The sequence below is a fragment of the Rhinolophus sinicus genome, chromosome 18 (genome assembly GCF_057876585.1).
Source record: "Rhinolophus sinicus isolate RSI-liver-muscle chromosome 18, RSI-T2T, whole genome shotgun sequence".
Classification (NCBI taxonomy): domain Eukaryota; kingdom Metazoa; phylum Chordata; class Mammalia; order Chiroptera; family Rhinolophidae; genus Rhinolophus; species Rhinolophus sinicus.
Window position 1 is genome coordinate 94,035,680 of NC_142518.1, and position 26,147 is coordinate 94,061,826.

The 26,147-nt window shown below is 35.7% G+C and overlaps 1 protein-coding gene and 1 pseudogene across 7 annotated transcripts in view; both read right to left on the minus strand.

Annotated features, from left to right (window-relative positions):
* Window positions 1-26,147, minus strand: part of MBNL3 (muscleblind like splicing regulator 3) — a 160,008-nt gene that overhangs the window by 67,544 nt on the left and 66,317 nt on the right. For all 7 annotated transcript variants that reach the window (XM_088795209.1, XM_019719120.3, XM_019719117.3 and 4 more), the window contains exon 2: window positions 16,575-17,498. In XM_088795209.1, the coding sequence (XP_088651335.1) occupies window positions 16,575-16,751 (177 nt within the window). In that variant the 5' untranslated portion in view covers window positions 16,752-17,498. The remainder of the gene's footprint in view (window positions 1-16,574; window positions 17,499-26,147) is intronic.
* On the minus strand, window positions 22,232-25,967 carry LOC109438930 (cold shock domain-containing protein E1-like; annotated as a pseudogene).

The window sequence follows — 26,147 nt, forward strand, 5'->3', positions numbered from 1 at the left end:
AGCTAACTTTTAAAAACACTTTATTTTGAAATAATTTTAGATTTAATGAACGATTGCAAAAATAGTAGAGTCCCTGCATACCCTTCACTCTAATTCCTGTAATGTCAACAACTTACATACCATACTTAACACTATTATCAAAACCAGGAAATTAACTCTAGTACAATATTAGTAACTAAGCTAGAAACCTTATTTGAACTTCACCGATTTCCCCCCTAATATCCTTTCTCTGTTCCAGGATCCCTCATGGCATTTACTTGTCTTATCTCCTCAGTCTCCTCCAACACATGACAGTTTTTCAGTCTTTCCTTATGTATCATGATCTTGACACATTGGCCATTAGGAGTTCCTTCAGATCGGCTCCTGTATCCTCTTGTTGTGCTCCCAACTTTTCTGAGTACTTCCTTATTTCCTGGCACAAGACATTACAGATTCACCTTTTATTTGCCCTTCCCTGATCCAGAATCAGCCACTACTCAGAGGACCTCTGGTTCCTTCACTGTTGAATGGTATTAGAAACCAGGATGTGGGAGCTAGGTGCGCTTATGACTATTGGGCTGTCCTTGCTTCTAGGTCCTCCTAAGATAGAGATAGAAAATATAAGCAAGCATACTAACCCATGAACACACACATTTATGTCTATTTTTGTACCTGTATATCTGTATACATATTTAATTAAAGGTGAGTTCATATTGATATCTTCACTTAAATTCATGTCACAGGATTCATTCTAGCCTTCCACCTTTCCTTATTTTTAATTATTTTCAATAATGGTGAGAAACCTGGATATCTTTATCTATTATCTATTCACTTATTTGTTCAAACCTAATATCCACATAAAGTACTTACATATGCTTATGAGAAACAATTACTAACTAGAGTCCAGTATTTATGAGCAATTCTGTTTATCTTTAATATAAATATAGCACCCCAAGATTTCTTTTGATTAATATCAGCATGGTATATCTTTTCACATCCTATTACTTTTAACGTTTTTAACTAAAAAAAAATGCAAGAAAAATATGCAACTATTTGTGTAAAAAAGGCAGAAAAGGTATGTACATATTTGCATGCATATGCATAAAATATTTATGAGTGAGAGAAAACTAAATATATTAGTTGAGAAGTCAACAGGTTAACTGGAGAAAAGAGATGATAGGGAAACCTCACTGCATACACTTTTGTACTTACTTTTTATTGAGATATTATTTATATACCATGTTTACCCTTTTGAGGTGTACATGTCACTGGTTTTTAGTATACTCACCCAGTTGTACAGTCATTACACTATCTAATTCTACAACATTTCCATCACCACCAAAAGAAACCTTACACACATTAGCAGTCACTTTCCACTGTTCTCTCACCTATTCTCCCCTCTCCCCCAAAGCCCCTAACAACCATTAATCTGCTTTCTGTCTCTATGGAATTGATGACTCTGGATATTTACTATACATGGAACCATACAATATGTAGTCTTTCTGAGCTAGCATTTTTTTCAGTTAGCTTGTTTTCAAGGTTCATCCATGTTGTAGCATATACTCGAACTTTGTTTCTTTTTATAACTAAGTAATACTGCCTTGCATAAAACCACATGTTGTTACCTATTCATCAATTGATGAATAGCTGTTTCTTAAAATTTTAAACTATTAAAACATACTATCCATTCAAAAACCACGAGATACATCTCAGCTACAAAGACAAATACAGACTCAAAGTGAAAGGATAGAAATTGATACTCCACACAAATGGTATCCAGAGAAAAGCCTATGTAGTCATACTTATATCAGATGAAACAGACTTCAGAATATAAAAGGTAACAAGAGACAAAAATGGACATTTCATAATGATAAAGGAGACAATACAACAAGAAGACATAACAATGATCAATATATATGGCCCCAATCAGGGAGCACCGAAATATACAAAGCAACTACTAACAGAACTAAAGGAAGAAATTGACCAAAACATAGTTGTAATAGGGGACCTAAATACATCATTGAAAGCTATGGATAGATCATCCAAAAAGAAAAGTAAGGAAATATCAGCCTTAAATGACATATTAGACCTAATGGACACAATTGACATTTATAGAGCACTTCATCCTAGAACACAAGACTATACATTCTCTTCTACTGTACATGGAACATTCTCAAGGATAGATCATATGTTGGGACATAAAACTAGCCTCAGCAAGTTTAAGAACACTGGAATGATACCAAGCATATTCTCTGATCACAAGGCTTTGAAATTGGATCTCACTGCAAAAAGAAAGCAGGGAAAACCACAACTATGTGAAGACTGAACATGTTATTGAAAAATGACTGGGTGAGAGAAAATGAAAGTAGAGATCACAAGATACATAGAAACAAATGAGAGTGAAAATACATCCTATCAAAATTATTGGGATGTAGTAAAAGCAGTTTTAAGACGGAAATTTATATCATTACAGGCCTATCTCAACAAACAAGAAAAATCCCAAATAAACAACTGAACATTACACCTTAAAGAACTAGGGAAAAAAAGAACAAATGAAACCCAAAGTCAGCAGAAGGAAGGAAATAATAAAAATCAGAGCAGAATTAAATGAAATAGAGAACAAAAAGACAATAGTAAACATTAATGCAACAAAGAGCTGATTCTTTGAAAAGATTAATAAAATTGACAAACCCTTAGCTAGACTCACTAATATAAAAAGAGAAACAATACAAATAAACAAAATAAAAAATGAAAGAGAAGTTACCACAGGTACCAGAGAAATACAAAGGATCATCCAAGAATACTATGATGGACTATATGCCACCAAATTCAATAACTGAGAAGAAATGGACAAGTTCTTAGAAACATATAGTCTTCCTAGACTAAATCATGAAGGAATGGAAAATCTAAACAGACCGATCAACAGAAAGGAAACTGAAACAATCATGCATAACCTTCCCAAAAGCAAAAGTCCGGGACCAGATAGCTTCACTAGTGAATTCTACCAAACCTTCAGCGAGGATCTAATACCAATCCTGCTCAAACTCTTCCAAAAAATTGAAGAAGAGACAGTTCTCCCTAACTCATTTTATGAGGCCAACATTACTCTGATACCAAAACCTGGTAAGGACAACACAAAAAAAGAAAACTACAGACCAATATCTCTGATGAATACAGATGCAAAAATGATAAACCAAATTCTAGCAAATCGAATACAACAATGCATTAAAAAGATTATTCATCACGACCAAGTGGGGTTCATCCCCAGGGCACAAGGATGTTTCAACATCCACAAATCCATCAATGTGATACATCACATAACCAAATTAAAGGACAAAAATCATATGATTCTATCAATTGATGCAGAAAAAGCATTTGACAAGATACAACATCCATTTATGATGAAAACACTTAATAAAATAGGAATAGAAGGAAAATACTCTAACATAATAAAGGCCATATATGAGAAGCCCTCTGCTAATCTCATAATTAATGGTGAAAAACTGAAGCCCTTTGCTCTCCGTTCAGGAACACCACAGGGCTGTCCCCTAACACCTCTGCTTTTGAACATAGTGTTGGAAGTCCTCACCAGAGCAATCAGGCAAGAGAAAGAAATAAAAGGCATCCAAATTGGGAATGAAGAAGTGAAATTGCCACTCCTTGCAGATGACATAGAAAACCCTTAAAGACTCCACCAAAAAGCTATTAGAAACAATAAATGAATACAGTAAAGTTGCCGGCTACAAAATCAACGTACAAAAGTCCATTGCATTCCTGTATACTACTAACAATGAAATCTCAGAAGAAAAAAAAGAAAAACAATTCCTTTTGCAATTGCAGCAAATGGAATAAAATACCTAGGAATAAACTTAGCCAAGGATGTGAAAGACCTATATGCTGAAAACTACAAGACATTTTTAAAATAAATTGAAGAAAACACAAAGAAATGGAAAGACATTCCGTGCTCATGGATTGGAAGAATCAACAGTTAAAACGGTCATATTACCCAAAGCAGTATGCAGATTTAATGCGATCCCCATCAAAATCCCAATGGCATTTTTTAAAGAAATAGAACAAAAAATCATCAGATTTGTTTGGAACCACAAAAGACTCCGAAAGGCCAAAGCAATCTTAAGAAAAAAGAACAATGCTGGAGGTATCACACTCCCTGACTTTGGCTTGTACTACAGGGCCACAATAATCAAAACAGCATGGTATTGGCAGAAAAACAGACACATAGACCAATGGAATAAAACTGAGAACCCAGAAATAATACCACATAAATACAGACAGATAATTTTTAAAAAGGAGGAAGAAACATACAATGGAGAAAAGACAGCCTCTTCAATAAATGGTGCTGGCAAAATTGGAAAGCATGTAGAAAAAAATGAAACTGGACTGCTATGTCACCATGTACCAAAATTAATTCAAAATGGATCAAAGACTTAAGCATAAGACTTGACACAATAAAGTGCATAGAAGAAAACATAGGTACTAAACTTATGGACCTTGAGTTCAAAGAGCATTTTATGAATTTGTCTCCAAAGGCAAGGGAAGTAAAAGCTAAAATAAATGAATGGGACTATATCAAACTTAAAAGCTTCTGCAAAGCAAAAGAAACCATAGACAAAATAAAGAGGCAACCAACTGAATGGGAGAAGATTTTTGCAAACAGTGCATCCAATAAGGGGTTAATATGCAAAATATGCAAGGAACTCATGAAACTCAACAACAAAAAAACAAACAACCCAATTGAAAAATGGGCAGACGACCTGAAGAGACATTTCTCCAAAGAGGACATACAAATGGCAAACAGACATATGAAAAAATGCTCAATATAACTAACCATCAGAGAAATGCAAATCAAAACCACAATGAGATATCACCTCACCCCAGTCAGAATGGCTATCATCAACAAGACAAATAGTAACCAGTGTTGGAGAGGCTGTGGAGAAAAAGGAACCCTCATACACTGTTGGTGGGAAAGCAGACTGGTGCAGCCACTATGGAAGGCAGTGTGGAGGTTCCTCAAAAAATTACAAATAGTATGGAAGGCAGCATGGAGGTTCTTCAAAAAATTACGAATACAATTACCATATGACCCAGCAATCCCTCTCCTGGGTATCTACCAAAAAAATCTGAAAACATTTATACATAAAGACATGTGTGCTCCAATGTTCATTGCAGCTTTATTTACAGTGGCCAAGACATGGCAACTACCAAAATGTCTTTCGATAGATGAATGGATAAAGAAGTTGTGGTATATATATGCAATGGAATATATTCGACGGTAAGAAAAGATGAAATAAGATCATTTGTGACAACATGGATGGACCTTGAGATTATAATGCCAAGCAAAATAAGTCAGACTGAAAAAGCAGAGAACCATATGATTTCACTGATATGTGGTATATAAACCAAAAACAGCAAAAGAAGAAGACAAACAAATGAGAAACAAAAACGCAGACACAGACACACACAATAGTTTAGTGGTTACCAGAGGGTAAGGGGGCGGGGGGTGGGGGGTGGTAGATGAGGGTAAAGCGGATCAAATATATGGTGATGGAAGGAGAACTGACTCTGGGTGGTGAACATACAATATGATTTATAGATGATATAATACAGAATTGTACACCTGAAATCTATGTAACTTTACTAAAATTGCCACCCCCAATAAACTTTAATTTAAAAAAAAAGATTAATTATCATGATCAAGTGTGGTTCATCCTAGGGATACAAATATCGTTCAACATATGCAAATCGATCAATGCCATACACCATATAAACTAAATAAAAGAAAAAATTCATGATTATATAAATAGATGCCGTAAAAACATCTGACAAGATACAACATCCATTTATGATTAAATCACTTAATAAAATTGGTATAGAAGGAAAATACCTTAACATAATAAAGGCCATATATGACAAACCCTCAGCTAATAATCCTAATTAATCGTGAAAACCTGAAGCTCTTTGCTCTATGTTCAGGAACAAGACAGGGTTGCCCTCTATCAGCACTGCTATTCATCACAGTATTGGAAGTCCTAGCCAGAGAATCAGGCAAGAGAAAGAAATAAGAGGTATCCAAATGAGGAATGAAGAACTTAAATTGTCACTTTTTGCAGATGACATGATTCTTTATTTAGAAAACCCTAAAGACTGCACTGAAAAGCGATTAGAAGGGGTAGCCAGTTAGCTCAGCTGGTTAGAGTGCTGTGCTCTTAAAAACAAAGTTGGCAGTTCGATCCCCGGCAACAAGGGCCACTGTGAGCTGCACCCTCCACAACTATAGTGAAACAACTATGTGACTTGGAACTGATGGGTCCTAGAAAAACACACTTAAATAAATAATTTTTTAAAAAGCTATTAGAAACAATAAATGAATACAGTAACATTGTTGCCTACAAAATCAATGTACAAAAATCTATTGCATTCCTATATACTAATAATAAAATCTCAGAAAAAGAAATTAAAAAAACAATTCTAAATCTGGACGTATCACATTCCTTGACTTCAGCTTGTACTACAGAGCAACAATAATCAAAACAGCATGGCAGTGGCAGAAAAACAGACACACAGGCCAATGGGATAGAATTGGGAACCCAGAAACAAGCCCACATAAATATGGACAGATAATTTTTGACAAAGAAGCAAAAAACATACAATGGAGCAAAGATAGCCTCTTCAATAAATGGTGCTGGCAGAATTGGATAGTCACATCAAAAGAATAAAACTAGACTGCTATCTGTCACCATGTACCAAAATTAACTCAAAATGGGTCAAAGACCTAAACATAAGACCTGAAACAATAAACTGCATAGAAGACAACATAGGTACTAAATTTATGGACCTTGGGTTCAAAGAGTATTTTATGAATTTGTCTCCAAAGGCAAAGGAAGAAAAAGCTAAAATAAAAGAATGTGAACATTATGTTAAGTGAAATAAGTCAGAAAGAGAAAGACAAATACCATATGATCTCACTTATATGCGGAATCTAAAGAAAAGAATAAGTGAATGAACTAATCAGAAACAGTTTTGGAAACATGGAGGAAAAACAGAGGGTTGCTAGAGGGGCGGGGGGGTGGGGATAAGGGGAAGGTGAGAGGTTTTGGGAACGTACAGAGGGATAGTGGATGGGGGGAGGGGGGTTCACACAGTGTGAGGGATATAAATGATAAACGTCTAAGTTTTGCTTTGTCTTGTGCACCTGAAACTAATTAAAAAAATAAAAAAAAGATAAAAAAAAAAAAGAATGGGACTATATCAAACTGAAAAGCTTCTGCACAGCAAAAGAAACCATCGACAAAATAAAGAGGCTACCGACTGAATGGGAGAAGATATTTGCAAACAACGCCTCCAATAAGGGGCTAATATCCAAAAAATTTAAAGAACTCATACAACTCAACAACAAAGAAACAAACAATCCAATTAAAAAATGGTCAGAGGACCTGAACAGACACTTTCCCAAGATGACATAAAGATGGCCAACAGATATATGAAAAAATGCTCAACTTCCCTACCTATTCGGGAAATGCAAATCAAAACTACAATGAGGTATCACCTCACATTTGATAGAGTGTCTATCATCAACAAGACAAATAATAACAACTGTTGGATATGCAGTGGAGAAAAAGGAACCCTCATACAATGTTGGTGGCAATGTAAATCAGTACAGCAGCTATTGAAGGCAGTGTGGCAGTTCCTCAAAAAAATAAGAATAGAATTACCATATGACCCAGCAATCCTTCTCCTGGGTATCTAGCTGCAAAATCTGAAAACCTTTATCCATAAAGATATATGTACTCCGATGTGCATGCAGCATTATTTATGGTGGCCAAGTCATGGAAACAACTAAAGTGTCCTTCGATAGATGATTGGATAAAGATGTGGTATACAGTGTTTCCCCAAAAATAAGACCTAGCTGGACAATTAACTCTAATGCATGTTTTGGAGCAAAAATTAATATAAGACTTGGTCTTATTTTACTATTATATAAGACTGGGTCTTATAATGTAATGTAATATAATATAATATAATATAATATAATATAATATAATATAATATATACAATATAATATAATATATACAATTGTAATATAATATATACAATATAATAATATATATAATATAATATAATATATACAATATAATTATATAATACTTATACGAATTTTTGCTCCAAAAGATGCATTAGAGCTGATTGTCTGGCTAGGTCTTATTTTTGGGAAACACAGTATATACACATTGGAACACTGTTCTGTCATAAGAAAAGATGAAAAAGTACCATTTGCGACAACATGGATGGATCCTGAGATTATTATGCTGAGCGAAATAAGTCAGATAGAAAAAGTCGAGAACCATGATTTCACTGATATGTGGTATATAAAACTGGAAGCAACAAAAGAACAAGACAAACAAATGACATAGAAACAAAAACTCATAGACAGAGACAATAAGTTAGTGGTTACCAGAGGGTAAGGGGGAAAGGGGGTGATAGATGAGGGTAAATGGGGTCAAATATATGGTGATGAAAAGAGAACTGACTCTGTGTGGTGAACACACAATATGATATATATAGATGATGTATTACAGAATTGTACACTTGAAATCTGTGTAACTTCACTAACAATTGTCACCCGAATAAACTTTAATTAAAAAAATAAAAATAGGAAAAAGGAAAAGAAACAATCCCTTCATATAAAGCAAAATAATATTAATAATAATAATTTTTTTAAAAACCATCAAGTAAATCATGTATGAAGAAGAATAATGTATAGAAAAGCTTTGTTGGTGATTTGCCAGAGGACTCGAGAAGATTATACTAATGGCTAAGATTTATTAAGCAAAATATACAGAGAAAAAGCAGCAGGAAAAATACACCCATCAAGAAAGTCCAGAGAAGCTTATCACTGTCTTCCAATATCCCTCCTTATCTGAAGCCACACAGGACATGCTCCCCCCCCATCTTTACCATGATATACACAGCTGTCTCTGATCTCATCTCCTACTGCTCCCCCACCTTCATCCCTATACTCCAGGCACCCCAATGACCTTGATTTTCTTCAAACACACCAGGGTTACTCCTGCTTTGGGGCCTTTGCTCCTGCTGTTCTCTTTGCCTGGAATGTTCTCAGAAATCCTCAGTAACTCACTCCCTTACTTCATTTATGCCTCTACTCAAATTTCACCTCATTAGAGAGGCCTTCCTGACCATTTTGTCTAAAACAGCAGTGCGTGCCATTCTTTGTGTCCTTTCCCTGCTTCATTTTTCTTCACACCTGACAATATGTCATTAACGTGAACATTTACTTTCTTTTTGCCTGCCCCTCCTCCAACTAGACTGTCTGCTCCATGGGGGCAGGGATTGTTTCCATTTCATTGCTAGATCCTATGCCTACCACAATGCCTGGCACACAATAGGTGCTCAGTAGGTACTTGTCCAGTTCATGAATGAATGAACGAATGAATGAGTGAATCAGATACAGATGTAGCCACTGAGTGGAGGGGGACAAGGAAGGTGTTTGGAGCACAATAAGATTCCTTAGTCTCAGCTCCAGCACTTTTCTCTCAGGACTTGAGTACGCAAATATTATATTTACTATTATAAAATTTCTTTTACAGAGATGATTTTGGTTTCCCTTTAGAGGCTAGCCCTAACAAGGTTTTCTTTCTCTTTCTTCCTTCCTCCGTCCCTCCCATCTTTTCTGATTAGAAGTAATGCATTTGTAAAAGAAAGTGTAAACAATGCAGAAAGGACTAAAGTAGAAAGTGAAAGTCCTCTGGACTGGCGGTTGGGGCGTGTGAGCTCATTGTGGCAGGGACAGCTGAAACACAGCAGCTGCATCAGAGAAGTTGTATCAATAGGGCTCATAAAATATCTCCACGGATAAACTGGCCACCTCAGACTGTCTTGCTCTGCTGTTTATGTCCTTTCTCTATTTTTCTAAGAAAATATTTCTTGTGTTTGTATTTTTTTATTCGTAAAACTCATTGTATATTAAAATAATACTCTTTTGTCTGTCATATATGTCACAATTTTTTCCAAATTATTGCTTGTCTTCTAACTTTGTGGTGTTTTCTTTTTTATTTTATTTTATTTTATTTTATTAAATTTATTGGGGTGACAATTGTTAGTAAAATTACATAGATTTCAGGTGTACATTCTGTATTACATCATCTATAAATCCCATTGTGTGTTCATCACCCAGAGTCAGTTTGTGGTGTTTTCTGCTGTTGAGAAATGATTTTTATTGTGTGGTCAGTTCTAATAATCCTTTGCCTTTATTGATTCTGCCTTTGATAGAATGCTTAGAATGTCTTTCCCATCCAGGATTATAAAAGTGTTCACCTACACTTTCTTCTAGTATTGTCATGATTTAATTTAATTTTTCATGTTTAAATTTTCAGCGTACTCAGAATTTATTTGGTGAAAAAAACAGACATGTGTTGCGTGCTTATGATGAGCCAGGCCCTGTTCTTAGCACCTTATTTGGATCACCTCATTTGAATGCTAAATAACTCCAGAGGTAGCTGTTAGTAGGATCTTTGTTTTCACAGGCTAGGAAACATAGGGACAGGGAGGTTCTGTACTTATTCAAGACCACATAGGTGGGAAAACGTAGCCCATCCAATGGTAAAGCCTACACAGGGTTATTGTAAGGATAGGAGTCAGCATGTGTAAAGTTTCTGGAATATAGCAGGCAGTCAATAGAAGGTAGAGTTTATTATTATTGTTACTGCATAGTTTTCATAAACATAATTTTTGATGACTGCATATTATTTAAAGATGGTATGTTTTAAATTAAGTATATTTCTAAAATATTATTCCTTCACATGTATGAAAATCCTTTGGAATTCTATGGAAGAAATGAATCTTTTTTTAAAAGAAACAGTTGTCATTAATTTTGAGAGGACATACACCAACATGTGAAGAGTTTCAATTGCATTAAAAAAAATGCCGAAAACAACCCCCACCAAAACTTAGTGCTTTAAAGAATGATTTTTAGCTCATGACTCAGTGGTCTGGCAATTTGAGCTCTGTTCAACTGGGCAAATTCCTATACTTGTCTCACCTTAGCTCCCTTGCAAAACCTAGTTATCAAGGGACAGAATATGTAGACATCCCTAAGTGCCAAAACAGAATACAATTGGGCAAGAGATCCTGAATCTCATTAGTTTTACAGTAAACAGAAAAGAAAAAATACAGTGAAGGTTACAGTTTTCATTTTCTGATCAATATATACCAACAAAAGGTGAAGAATACAATGTAGCTTGTGATTAATCTCAGGCATAGAATTATCACACCAATTCTTTTTAAAAGACACTGGGGAAAGAATAGAAAACATAATTAACCACAATTTGGCAAGGCATAGAAAAGTTATTCGAGTCAACTACTTTTGAATCACTCTTGTGCAAAGATAGGAAGGGTTATAGTAAATAGTAACTCAAGGAGGGCATTTCAGGAAAGGGACAGAGAAAGTATGGCCCAGATAAATTGCAGTCTGATAGTGTATATAATTATGAGGATAAAAATATAGTACTTCTAAAAAATGAAAAAAAATGCCTATCTCTGTATCACAGTTTTCTAGAAAGGGTGTGTTTTTATTTTGTGATCAGAAAAATAGCCACAACAACGGGCAGGAATATTTTTAAGTCTATGAGTGGGAGATCAGGCAGTATCTAGATTTTTTTTTGGTAACCTGGGAGAACATGAAGCTAATAGGAAGGATAAATGGAGGGAGTGGTTGGCTCTCCAGGATCATCATTGGGGAGTGAGTGACAGAGTGTGGTCTGCAAGGAGGCAGGAGGTAAGGCAAGGTTTATGCGGCATATATCCTGTTATATGAGACAGAAAGACTGGAAGGAAGCACATAGTATTGGTGGTAGTAAATAGTGGGGGTGACATTTTATTTACATTTTGTTAATTTTATTTTTATTCTTACTTCTGGATAATTTTAAAAATTTCTTTTGTATTTTCTTTTCCCTTCATAAAGATGCACAACTTTTATAATGGGGAGGGGAGATGTTATTTATAATGAAAAAAAGGCAGAAAATCTGTTTCCAGATGCAGGAGGATCATGAGTTAGAGGTAGCCAGGGGAACTGACTCCAGTGCAGGGGCCACCCCACAGGAGCATGGGCCAGGGACATGCACATCACAAAACTTCTTGGGCTTGCCATTTTCCAGTGTTCTTTCTTTCTGGTAGCCTGCTGCTGCTACTTTCTCTTTCATACCCTTGGTCTATTTTCCCCTCCCTCACCTTCTTGGTTGACTATAATTATAAAAGTTCATTACCCATCATTTTTAAGATGGACAACTGTTCACATTTTGATAGGTTGGCTATTGGGATGCCCCTTACAATCAATGACATGTCGTAGGGGATATTATCAATTTTCACAAAAGGAAAACTGATCACTTTACAGCAGGGAAACCTAGCAGACACCGTCTTAACCAAGTGATTATACGTAGTTAACATAACAAGTGATAAGATACACAAACATCATGTACTCTCGGATACAGTGCACATCATTTCTGTGGTTTTCTTGCCAAAAATACATGACCTCAATCAAATCATGAGAAAACATTTGATAAACCCAAATTGAGAGGCATTCTACAAAATAACTGACCAGTACTCATCCAAAATGTCAAGGTAATGAAACATAAACAAAGACTGGGGAACCATCACAGATTGAAGGAGTCTAAGGAGACATTGCAAGTAAATACGGTGTGGGATCCTGCATTGGATTCTGGAACAGAGAAAGGACATTAGGGGAAAAATTGATGAAATTCAAATAAGGTCTCTAGCTTAGTTAATGTTGTACTAGAGTTAATTTCCCAGTTTTCATAACTGTACTATGTATGGTACATAAATTGTTGACATTACAGGAAGCTGGGTGAAGGGTATGCAAAAATTCCCTGTACAATTTTTGTGTAAGTTTAAAATTATTTCAAAATAAAAAGTTTAAAAAGTGAGTCTGACCTCTCAGATGGAGTCCATAAATGGTTCTAAATCTTGCATAATTCAGTGACCCCTGGGATTATTTTGCTAGGATTCTTCTGCTCCTGGTAAGTTTTCCCTTAGCAAACAGGGATGAGGTAAATACTCAATAAAAATAATCAAATTTTAAACTAGTAAAAACTGCTATGACTAGTGATACTAGTACACAATATACTGATAATTCAGGATAATTTGACCTAAAATGATAGATTCCCATTCATATGCCTATAGAACAAATTTCACTTGCGAAAATATGCTTGTGATCATATGTGATGTTTGATGACAGTGTGGAGCTGTTTTATGTGCATTCTTCATCCATTTCAAATATTTTAGGAATGTATATGGGTTGACATGACTATTCTCTGACTATGCATGCTGCTAAGGCCTTTCACTAGAACTTTTTTTTAGAAAACTACCCAAAGTGGTGAGTCACGTGGGCAGATGTGATGTGTATTGATCTGTCATAATGAAATAATGACAGCATTTATAGTCTTTCTGGAAAACAGGTGGTTGATATCACCCTGCTTCAAGTATGGAGGGGAATGTTCAAGACATCATGACATTGTTGAAGCAGAATGCATGAAGATAACAATCTTGGTTATGATAATAATCACAGAGATTCCAGGTTGGTGTTTTTAGTCATGATCTTTTGTTAACTCCCAAGGACATTCACTAAAAATATCAACCTAGATCAATGGCAAGCTGTAATATCAAGAAATTGGTGCAGAATGGGTTAAGCAATATTTGGAGAGAAATTCTGAAATAAATTGTGTCAAGCAGACTAGGTAACTGAGTTAAAAACAGCTGCATATCAACATAACATGATACTTTTATGTAGCTGGAAATTAATCTATGGGCTGCACTGTCTAGAACTCTACCTGAAGAAGGTGCAACCTTCATCACTGAACACTCAACATTCATGGAGTAATGGGCATAGCACTTCAGTGCAATGCACAATTAGCTGTCAAGCTTGCCCTCCTTATTTTCATAACATCCCCTCATTATGAGTTCAGTATAGGGCATTATATGTATTGTGCCTATTATGAAGGCAAAGAACCATCACCATCTGGAAGAGAACCTAGTGCTAATGGAGTTCTCACAAAAAATAAAAAACACACACAAACAACCCCCCAAAACAAACAAACAAACAAACAGCAGCCCCAAACTCATCAAATGATTGCTTCAGTTATTTAACCACTCATGAAAGAAGAAACACTATACAGATACATTTCAAAGGTGTTTCAATTATACAAACTCAAGGGGGGGTAGCATATGTTGCACTAACCATTGAGGTATGTTATTTGTGTATTACATATATGATAGTACAACCCATATAGGTCAATTACCCTCAACTTATCATGAATAAGGAATGATATAAAAGAAGAGCACTATAAAGCTTTTATGCAGACATGGAAATATGATGAATGTGCTATCTACATAGCAAATTAATTAATTGTTTTAAAGCATTGTATATTTGAAATATTAAGGTTTTCATTAAAATTTGAAAATGTAACAATTATGTAAATTGTCTATATCCTGTGTGGTTGGTCATTAAGATATTAACATAATATAAAAATTATTTTAAAAACACTGAATGCAGTGAGTAGATAGTATATTTAAATAATTACGTGGCTTACTAATATTCATTGGCCATTATCTATATAGTTTCTGAATTAAACATTTTCCAAGCTTTAAAGAGGTAGTGCTGTATGTATTTTGTTAACCATCACTTTCCATATTATGGCATTTTATTGCCTTTAAATGGGAGAACTGACCTGAAGTATATCAATGATTAGGAAGATCATAGTATATCTCCTTTTACCAGATGCCTGGAAAGATAGAATTTACAACCTCTGTATCAAAGAATAAACCATAAAAACTGATACTTAGCTTGAAGATGTAACATTACAATCATGGCAACTAGAATGGACCATATACATTTGCAACATGAGTTTGAGTTTTAAATAATAAACCCTAACTAAATAGAATTGTTTTGAAGACTCCTAAAACAAATCTTAGTTAATGGTAAGAAGATAACTCTCATTTAATTCACTTTTATAGTGATACATGGATTTTCATTTATGTTATCTTATTGGAATCTCCACAATAATCATGGAGGTTAAGTAGAGGATAATTACCCATCTGTTAGAGATGAAGTAACTCAAGCTTTGTCAGATTAAGTAGCTGAGGTCAGCAGTGGGACTTGGACCTGAAACAACATATGTAAAGTGCCTAGTGCAGTGCCAGACCCTCTATACGGACTGAATGAAAGACACCTTCCCCCACCCCAATTAACCCAGTGCTCTTTTCTACTTCATTGCACTGCCCAGTCCTGCAGCAGTAGATCTGAATAATACACGAAATAATTGTAGATAAAATGTGAAATGAAGAAAACAGAATAAGCCCCTCAATCCTAATATCTGCTGCAAATAAAAGCAATCCAGACATTTTCAATAGTAGGAATTACCATTATCTTTATGATAACAAGTATCCATTCTTGAATTGGAATGATCTGCAATAAAAACTAGTAACCACAAAATAAGTAAAACTACTTAAGTAGGATATCACTTGATAAAATGTTTTCCGAAGAAAAGATCACATGAAGAATACATCGCTATTAGCCAATGCATCCATAAATAAAAATGTTAATGAGGTAAAACTGGTTATGATGAGGATAAAACAACATCAAGAAGTTGAAAAGGTTCTTAGTAAGCTTAATTCATTTTGACATATTTTGAAAGAAAAACTTTGAATGCATCCTAGCAAATCTTATTAATTAAACCAGGAATTATTACTTTACTTCTATACTTTAATTTGTACATATTTATCCTTAATTTAAGGATAACTATGAATAAAACATGAAAACCAGTGCATTTTCTTGTTCTGCAATCATATATGTTCTATTCTACATAATATCTTATTTGCTTTCATATTTTGTTTATCCCCTAATACATATTATTAGGGTTTGATGACCTTGATGATAGAACTTTCCTTATCAAATGTACTCACAAATCTGAAATTGGTCAATAAGTAGTTTAGGAAGAGAAAACTAGTGAACCTAGTTTTGTAACAATATATTTAAGTTAAACATTCAAAATATACTTTGACTAAGAAACTTCAAAATGCCATCATTTTCTTTCTGGGTAGTGAGATTTTTGTCTTATACTTTCTTGGTCTGACTTTATTTATCCTCTGACAGCTGACTGGTCCCTGTCAAGTGTACTTTGATAACATAGATAATAAGCCATAATTCAGGAAAGGGCTTCTCTGGCTATATGATGATTATGATCACTGAATTCAAAGCCTAAATCGTACACAAAGAAGTATGGCAAGGCTGCAATTTCTCATTCCTACAAAGATTCTTGAAATTTTTTTCTTTAAGTCTGTTTCTCTTGATCAGTGGACTTTGATGGGGTGGGATTTAGTCTGGCTTAGTTCTACAAACACAAAGTCTCCATCCTGTCTTAAAGAACAAACAAAAGTTAACCACTTTCATGCTCTTATTAACTTTACCAATTTCAAAGCAGTCATATTTCAGAAAAACAGAAATCAATAGATTTACATTCAACATGATGCACATTTAGATGAGACTCACCTTTAAAGAATCAAAACAAGCCACCACACGACCATTTTCCACATGGCAAACTCTTGGTGGATGGGCAAACTTGCAGTCGGCATCAGCTCGAGAGCAAGTTCCTCTCTGAAATTCTCTACAGACTTCTAAAGTCAGCCACTTCGTATCACGAACCAGGGTAACATTGACAGCTGTCATATTGAAAGCAAAATTAAAATCAAGTGCACCCTCTCTAGGGCAGTATTACTGCTCTTGCTAAAAGACTAAAAATGAGTTCAAACTAAATATAAGGAGATCACAGTTTGTTTTGGTGAAATGTGTTTTTTTTTTGTTTTATTTTTTTTTTTGGTTTGGTTTGTTTTTGTTAGCACTTAGGTTTTCATTTAAGTTAAATTTGGTTTAGTCAAACAAAAAGCCAATCATAAAATAAAAAGTGTATCAGAATAACTAAAATTCAAATTAGAGACCAAACCCTAAAAAGGCAACTGTAAAGGTTGAGATATTGAGTGTTTTATTTTTTCTTCTGCCAAAGTTACTTCAAATAACTGGTAGACTTTTAAAAAGAATTCTGTTCTCCAGTTGATGTTTTCAATTATTCTTGCAAAAAGCATATGCTGTTGGCTGCCCTTCAATTTGTGGGAAAGTCTCAGTTCAAGGGGAGAAAAGTTTTTCTATTTCTTGGCTTTAAAGATTAAGATTGGTAAGGATGGTACAACTGTAAAAAATTTTTTTGCTGTAAAATCGGGAAGAGGAAAATTGACTATGAAAAACTGAGAATCAAAGAAAAAAAAGAATGGATATTTGCTGAAAGTGAACTACAAGCCCACCAGGTGTTTTTTTTTTTGGGGGGGGGATGGGGTTGGTAGGGAGAGGGGATTGTAAAGAAATAGCTGTAGAGTGGAATCCAATCAGCAGAGTTTTCAGAAAACACACTTTTTCAGAAACCTGCAATAAAAAATAAAATAAAATTAGCTAATATAATACAATGTTTCTGATTTAAACCCTAGATTTGGAAAAGAAGTAACCATATCCTATTTAAAACAGGAAGCATCTACATACTGACAACACAACACAGTACAGTCAGCCATGGTCAATAAAATGGGCATTTCCCAGTGTAGAACTGTGCGTAGTAAAAGGAAATAACCTTTTCCTTATTAACAGTAAATAACAGTAGATTTACTGTTGCAGTACAACACCCAGAAACAATCCATGGGGGAAAAAAAGAATGCTTCATTTTGATCTGTTTTGGGGCAGAAATTCATTTTGGGGTCCACTGCACAGAAAACGCTAGAGCCGGACATGACAGCCCCTTATGCAGTCATGATCCACCTGTATGTCTCCAGCTTTTAGAGGTTACCAAAGATTTGTCTTTAAACTGGCTTTACTTTGTTCTGATTGTAGGCTTGATTATCTGCTATCAAAATCCAGACAACAGTAATTGGTAAGAAAATTTAAGTTGCTCTAAGAGGGAACTCTGTGTGTGTATTTGAAATTGCTGATGATCACATAAAATGGTCATGACATAACTAGCTGGAGACCCACTGCAAATGAGATAGCAAAGAGGATGGAAATGTAAAATGTGCTCAGGTAAAGAAATCCTTTGAAAAGATGCTGGATTTTATTTTCTCTGTATGCACTATTAGTTATTAGTTTCTATGAAGGGATATTGGGACAACTCAGAAGGAGGTTTCAGCATATATATATATATATATATATATATATATATATATATATATATGAGAGACAGAAAGCACTGTTCACTCATACATTAAATATTCTGCAGCTTTAAGGTTTGCAGTTTAACCCAGTGTCAACCAGCAACAACCTCAAGCAACTCAGCTGATAAGACAGATGAAAGGTTAATTTATTGGCATTGAGCCCAGAACACATACCGAAATAACAGGGATTTTTCTGAAGCTAAAGTAAGCTCGGAGTACCAGACAAATCAACTAATTGTTCATTTCATCAAAAATAGAATTAAAGTTCTTGAAAACATCTCATTTACTTTTTAAAACAATATCTTCAATAACTTTATAGAATCTAAATCTATTTGTCCTTTCCACATTCAAGATGAAGCTCAATATCACCTAAGTATTCAGATACGATTGGTAAATTAAGTATCTAGAAAATCCACACCAGCTTATCCGTTCAAGAGGAAAATGTGCTTCTCTGAGTCATTCATGGAAATTTTCTAAAATATATTATATGTAGCTTTGCCTTCTTAGAAAATACTGAACAAAATTTGGTCAAGTTGAAGACTTGGGGTCATAAATGTCTTGGGAAGTATTATAGCTCTCCTCCTTCAGTGGTAGATTATTGTCACTTCTGTTACTTCTCTTTCTGCCACAATATCTGCCATAGTGGACTGTCTGTCTCCCTTCTGGAAAATATAATAGCCAATCATGAATGTTGAATAAGAGTTACTCACTAAGTGAGAGGCCTAAGGGAGCAAAGTGCAAGGCTTTCGTGAAGAAGGTCTACAACTGCTTTTACTGGATTGGGGGCCCTTTCGCAATAAGTTTCATGCAGGACCATGTTCTAGAGGGCGAAGGTTGTCAGGCAAATGACCTCCAGAAAAACATTTAAAATATATATGTTTTTTAAAAATAGCTGGATGGGGGAAATTCACATGAAAACCACAATGTGATACTACTTCACACCCATTTGGATGGCTATAAAAAAAAAAGAGAAAAATTGGAACTGTCATACATTGCTGGTGGGAATGTAAAATAGTGCAGCTGCTGTGGCAAACGGTCTGACAGTTCCTCAAAATGTTAAACATTTACCATATGACCTAGCACTTCTACACCTAGGTATTTACCCAAAGAACTGAAAGCAGGGTCTCAAAGAGATATTTGTACACTCATGTTCATAGCAGCACTGTTCACGATAGCCAAGAGATGGGAAAAACTCAAGTGCCCATCAATAGATGAGTGGATAAACAAAATGTGATATATCCACAGAAGAGAATACTATTCCACCATCAAAAGGAATGAAGTCCTAATACATGTTACAACATGAATGAACCTCGAAAACATTATGTTAAATGGAAGAAACCAGTCACAAGGGCCACATATTGTATGGTTCCATTTATATTAAATATCCAGAATAGGCAATCATAGTCAGAAAGCAAAGTAGTGGTTGTGAGGGCCTGGGAGAGGGCAGAAAGTAGAGTAACTTCTTTTTTTTTTTTTTTAAATATATTATCCCCACTATTTTTTTTTAAGATTTTATTGGGGAAGGGGAACAGGACTTTATTGGGGAACAGTGTGTACTTCCAGGACTTTTTTCCAAGTCAAGGTGTTGTCCTTTCAATCTTAGTTGTGGAGGGTGCCGTTCAGCTTCAAGTTTTCCTTTCAGTGTTAGTTGTGGAGGGCGCAGCTCAGCTCCAGGTTCAGTTGCCATTGCTAGTTGCAGGGGGCGCTGCCCACCATCCCTTGCGGGACTCGAGGACTTGAACTGGCAACCTTGTGGTTGAGAGCCCACTGGCCCATGTGGGAATCGAACCGGCAGCCTTCGGAGTTAGGAGCATGGAGCTCTAACCGCCTGAGCCCCTGGGGCTGGCCCCTAGAGTAACTTCTTAATGAGTAGGAGGTCTCCATTGGGGATGATTAAAATATTCTGGAATTAGATAGTGGTGATGGTTGCACAATTTTTGAATATACTAAAATCCATTCACTACCTTGTACACTTTAAATGGGTGAACTGAATAGTATGTGTATTATATATTAATAAGGTTATTATATTTTTAAATGTCTACAGAGACATGACAGCAAAAAAGAAAGCCTCATGAGTGATGGTATAGGTTACCCCAATCTTTCTTAGATTCTCCTTAGACACAAATACTTCTAAGTAGTGCTATTAAGTTGAATTTCAAGAGTAAATTAGTTCCCATACTGTACATGACTTAGTGTTATAACAGAAAGTACCCTAAAAGAATATATTCTGTGAGTTTGTAAGTTTATATTTAAAAATATTCAAATTATTAAAATTCAATCCTACAACTAAATTACATAGGCTGTTTGAACACATTTGAAAGAAAAATAACCCCAAAAGAAATATATCATTCATATATATATATATAATTTGCTCAGAATACAAACAGTGAGGGGTGAGGGTCTGGAGAAACATTTTTTTTTACAGAGGTCCATGAAGTATAGAAACAGATAATAAATAATAAACTTGAATTTTGAGCTTTCACAAATGAAAAATGCAAACAGAAATTCTACTCTGGCCATGAATTTTATGTAAGACAGAGGGAATCAAAGAAGGAATTTTCTTCTTTTTATTAAGTAGGCCTGTAACCCCTGATGGGACCCTAGCCAATTCCTCAAAACAGTTCTAGCCAGTGCATGTCTTCCTTCAAACTGGAACTATTTTTGGAGCTGGTGCAGAAGAAGCTAGGTGCAACAACTAAAGGGAGCTGGTGTGATGATGGAAAGACATTCTCTCACGCAACTCTGCTTGTCTGACTGTATATAGAAGACAGGAAGGGGGTCCATTTTCCCCTGTATTTTAAAGAAGATCAACTTTGTTTTGGGGACAATACAGCTTTAGCTTCACTACCTTAGACCTGAGTAATAGAAATAAAATTTTGCTTTTTATGATTTGCAGTCCTCTAATATAGACTATGAAAAGCTACCATTGCTTAGTACATTTGTATTTGTATAGTATTTGCACTTCATAAGTGATTTTATTTCATTGATCATTCATTGGAGTTCTAAAAAATACCCTGAAGCATGGGTGATAACCAAAAAATACCGATGAAGGAAATGAAGCACATAGAGGTTACTTATCTGAGGTCACAAAACCTTAAGTGGTAGAGCCACAAGTCAAACAAAGCAAGATCCTCTGACTCCAAAACTCATGTTTAGATTCCAGCAGAGAACTGTAATAGAGATCATTTCTTATCTCTTATCTCTCTTGGGATTCTTAAACAAGAAAAGCCAGTCATTTTTGTGTAGTATTCATGATTCCTTCTCAAAATTACATTCATACCCCAAGAGAATAAAATACCTGGGAATAAATTTACTAAAGGATGTGAAGGACCTATATACACTGAAAACTACAAGACAGTATTAAAAAGAAATTGAAGAAGATGCAAAGAAATGGAAAAATATTCTATGTTCATGGATTGGAAAAAATCAACATAGTTAAATTAAAATGGCCATATTACCCAAAGCAATATGCAGATTTTCCCCCCAAATCCAAATCAGTAAAACTTTATTCTCTTCTATTCTTTCATCATTAACAAAATTGGAGAAAGCAAAAATGTTTTGTGTTTACAAAGATAAATGGCCTCTTTACTCAGATATCAAAACTTCAAATGACAACGGAGAAGATAAAAAGTCCCTCCCCCACACCCCTTGAGCTGAGCCTTGTCATCTTGTGGACAAAGCCTTCACTACGCTGGCCAGGGACCCTGTCCTGTATGTGGGCAATTCAAGATGAGGGCCAAGAAATCAGACCAATCCGTTCCCATTATATAAAGTTAAACAGAAGCTACAACAAGGGTCAAGTGCCTGTATTTTATAGGACACAGGAACAAGGTGGCTGCTTATAAAAACAAACAAACAAACAAACAAACAAACAAACAAAAACAAGATTCATTTCAGGTACAACTTTTTATTTATTTATTTAGTTTTTAAATCAGTAAAAGAAACTGGGTCCCAGAAGCTTCAGTGATCTAAGCAGCAGCAAGTTTGTGCATTTGCCCTTTTTTGTTTTTGTTTAAATACATTTAAATTATCACACTGCTGGCACACCTCATTTGCATGAATTTCTGCACCATACATACTAATTGTACTCAAATTTATCCCCCCTCCCATCCCAGTGGAAAGAGAAACTACTCTGAAAGATAATTTTCATTGAAATCTAACCAAACTTCATTAAGTGGACTCTGACAAGATTGTAAATGATATGAAAAATAACATTTTAACATTTGGCCATCAACTTAAGAAAATGGTTTGTCTATACAAATTTTTGTAATTTTTAATATAGTCTACCACATATGGTCTTCAGAACTAAAGCATAATGAAAAGGAAAGAAAAGAATGCAACTGAGTGCTAAGGCAGAACATACTGCCAGAAGTAATGAAGGTAGAGTATATACTAAATATAAAGTGAAAAATTTCATAAGGTGAACAAGGTACCAGTACACTTTTCACTTATACAGGTGAAGAGGATTTTGCAATTACCAGTTGCACTAAATGCACCAAATAAGGCTCCTAAAGTTGATACTATAAGGTGCCACCTTAAGTTTTCAAGGTTGCGACTATGCATAATTTTAAAATGGTTTTCTTAAATTTATTTTTTTACACATATCATGAGGAAGGTGTTAAAACTGGTGTAATAGCTCAATAGAATAAGTATTGTAGATTTTGGGAGGGATAAAGAGGGAGATATTCAGAACCCTTCACCAGAATCCCCCCAACTTGATCATAGTGGATTAATGATGTGTTTTGTGGATGTGATTAGTCAATGACACCAGCCTGATGGATCTTTGTTTCTGCACCAAATCCCATTGACTTATCTGATCCCTTTGGCTGACAAAGAACCATTAGGCGAGGAGCACTGGAGTCATCCAGGGTGATGTTGGTCAAGCGATTGACCAACCTATCAGGTTGTGGAACTGCAACAGCCTTGGGGCCCTCACAGACTCGCCAAACATCATAAGCACTGCAATTGCCAGTGCACTTATTAAGAATCAATGACAATTCCCACCTTATCTCCAGCCTGTAGCTCAATGTCATCCTGAACTTCTTTCACATGGAAAATGAGCTTCTTGCTCTCTCCTACTTCATAGTTAATGAAACCAAACTGATCTTTCATACACTCCACTGTGGCCCTCTGCAGGAGTGTGATGTTGTAGGCCAGTTTGCGCATTTTGGCCCAGGGCACACAATGGGAACTTGACACTCTCCTCTTTCTGTAGGTGATCCCGTTGTTGGCCATTCCAACTATGGAAAATGGATACAAGTAGACCTCTCCTTTTATATCCCCCTCCTCCATGATCTCAGTTATTCCTTAGATTAAATCTCTGTTGGATGAACACTTTTCAAGGGGCGAATGACTTCACCACAGTAGATGGTAGGATCAGCTTCCTCAGTAATGCCATTCACCGAATATGTTTTGTTGACTTTTTCTACACTGACTTTGTTGTCCGTGCCATTGGACAAGCTGTACTCGACCATGCCCCCCAGTTCCAGGATATTGGCATCACCAGAGAACTCACTGTAATGGAAAAAGATTTCCTTATCATGATTGGCTGTTTCAATGAATCCTTCAATGAAAATTATCCTTCAGAGTCGCCACATAACCCAAAAGGTTCTTGGTGTTAGAATTACGACCTAAAAGCTGCACACACGCTATAATCTGCTGTCCAGGTCTGTTTGTCACTAATACTAAATTCAACCGTATCTCCTATTTGAGGAGTAGATCTTTCCACATCCTTGAAAAGCAATAGTCAGTTTCACCCCATAATCATCATCTGCAATAACACCATCCTCAGCCTCCTTTTCTTTGCTTTATTTGGGCTAGTGATTTTAGGACTGGAAAAAGTAGCTTCTTTTTCTACAGTGCTCAGAAAATGATGATCTGAATGGGAATGGCATGAAACCATGCCCTTGGGAAGCTTTTTAATCCTAATAGCATGATTTCTTTGGGCAGAGAGCATATCAGGAACCACAGTAAACTCTGCTTCATCTGCAGAATGGACCTGGCTCCCATCCAGAACTTCACTGCAGTGGAAGAACATACGAGCATCATGGTCCACACTATGAAACCAAACCATCTCTCATGGCAGCAATTACACCCATTTCTCTGGCTTCATTAGTGAACTGAAATGTATTTGATAGAACTTCTGTGTTGGTTGCTCATTCTAATTTGTCACGTCGATCTGTTGAAATATGAAACCTGACATGGTCACCTTCCAACAGGGTCACCTTGGATTTTGTATCTTTCTCTCCAAAGGGAAGTTCTTCAGGAATCACAAAGTCAACTTTGTGATGCATCCTGGCAATGGGTCATTCTGGGCATTTTGGAGATAACTTTGGTTTACAATTCCTTCAAAATGTTCAATGCTATAAATGTTCCTATATATAGGAACATTTGTGACAACATGGATGGATCTTGAGAGAGTAATGCTGAGCGAAATAAGTCACACAGAAAAAGCAGAGAACCATGTGATTTCACTGATATGTGGTATATAAACCAAAAACAACAAAAGAACAAGACAAACAAATGAGAAACAGAAACTCATAGACACAGATAATAGTTTAGTGGTTGCCAGAGGGTAAGGGGGGTGGGGGGTGGGGGGTGGGAGATGAGGGTAAGGGAGATCGAATATATGGTGATGGAAGGAGAACTGACTCTGGGTGATGAACACACAATGGGATTTATAGATGATGTAATACAGAATTGTACACCTGAAATCTATGTAATTTTATTAACAATTGTCACCCCAATAAATTTAATAAAATAAAATTAAAAAAAATGTTCAATGCTGACATCTTCAAAAATGATTGTTCCTTGAGGCAGTAATCTGACAGCTGTTGCAACTTCTTTACCATTTCTGTCCTTGATTGTGAATTCCACATCAAATCCAGGCTGTAAGGCTTCTAAGTCACCTTAACTTCACTATAGTGAAATAATATCTCTTTTACAACATCACTGCTTTCAGTAAAGCCAAGTGCCTCCTTCATGGCACAAACTATTCCCTGACAGCAGGCTTGTTTCTTTTTCAACAGCATAATACTTTAAGCACGTACAGCACCAGTATGTTTATTGTTATCAATTACAAAGTTTATTTTATCTCCGGTTTCCAGCTGAATGTTCCCTTCTACATCTTCAGGGGTTTGAGTCAGATGAAACACTTCTTGTCCATTCATTTGTTCTTCAGGGAGGATTTCTGGTTTTATCTTCAGCAGTTTAACAGTAATGGTTTTCCCAATCCACCAGTCAGATGATACTTCGAATTCAACATCATATCCTACTTTTAAGTTCTGCAGATTGCCATTACACTGTGAACAGTGGAAGAAAAGTCTAGCTTGATGTTCTGAACACTGAATAAATCTGTAAGAGGTTAGGAGTTTTTCAAGAATCCCACTTTCACGCAGTGCTGCTGAAGTACCATTGGGGTACCTATTGTGTCCACTGTTGTGGAGAAGGTCTGGATCAAAGCTCATCTCACAGTAAAAATCAAATATTGCACTTTCAGTTGTGTTTGCTGATTCTTTTTTTTTTTCAGCATACATTTCAAAGGATGAAAGTTGCTAGTATTGAAAAAAAAAAGAATATGAGAAAATTATCTATCAAGCTAAAAAAGAATACAACTGCTGCTGCACCAGACAATCTCTCAGCACAGCACTGAAGAAAACAAACACTTCTAGCAGCAGTGGGAAGTGCTCTTTCAAAGCTGTTGAGAAGGCACAAACTTCTTATTTCAGATCAAGTGTTGTGTCTTCAACTTAAGTGTACTCTTCTCTGGTCTTCTTCGTTATTTTGAGGTTTGTTCCGTGCCTGATCTGAACTTGAAACCACAATTTTCAAATGGTAAAGTCTGTTCTGTTACACTTCATACCCAACAGCTTAGTAC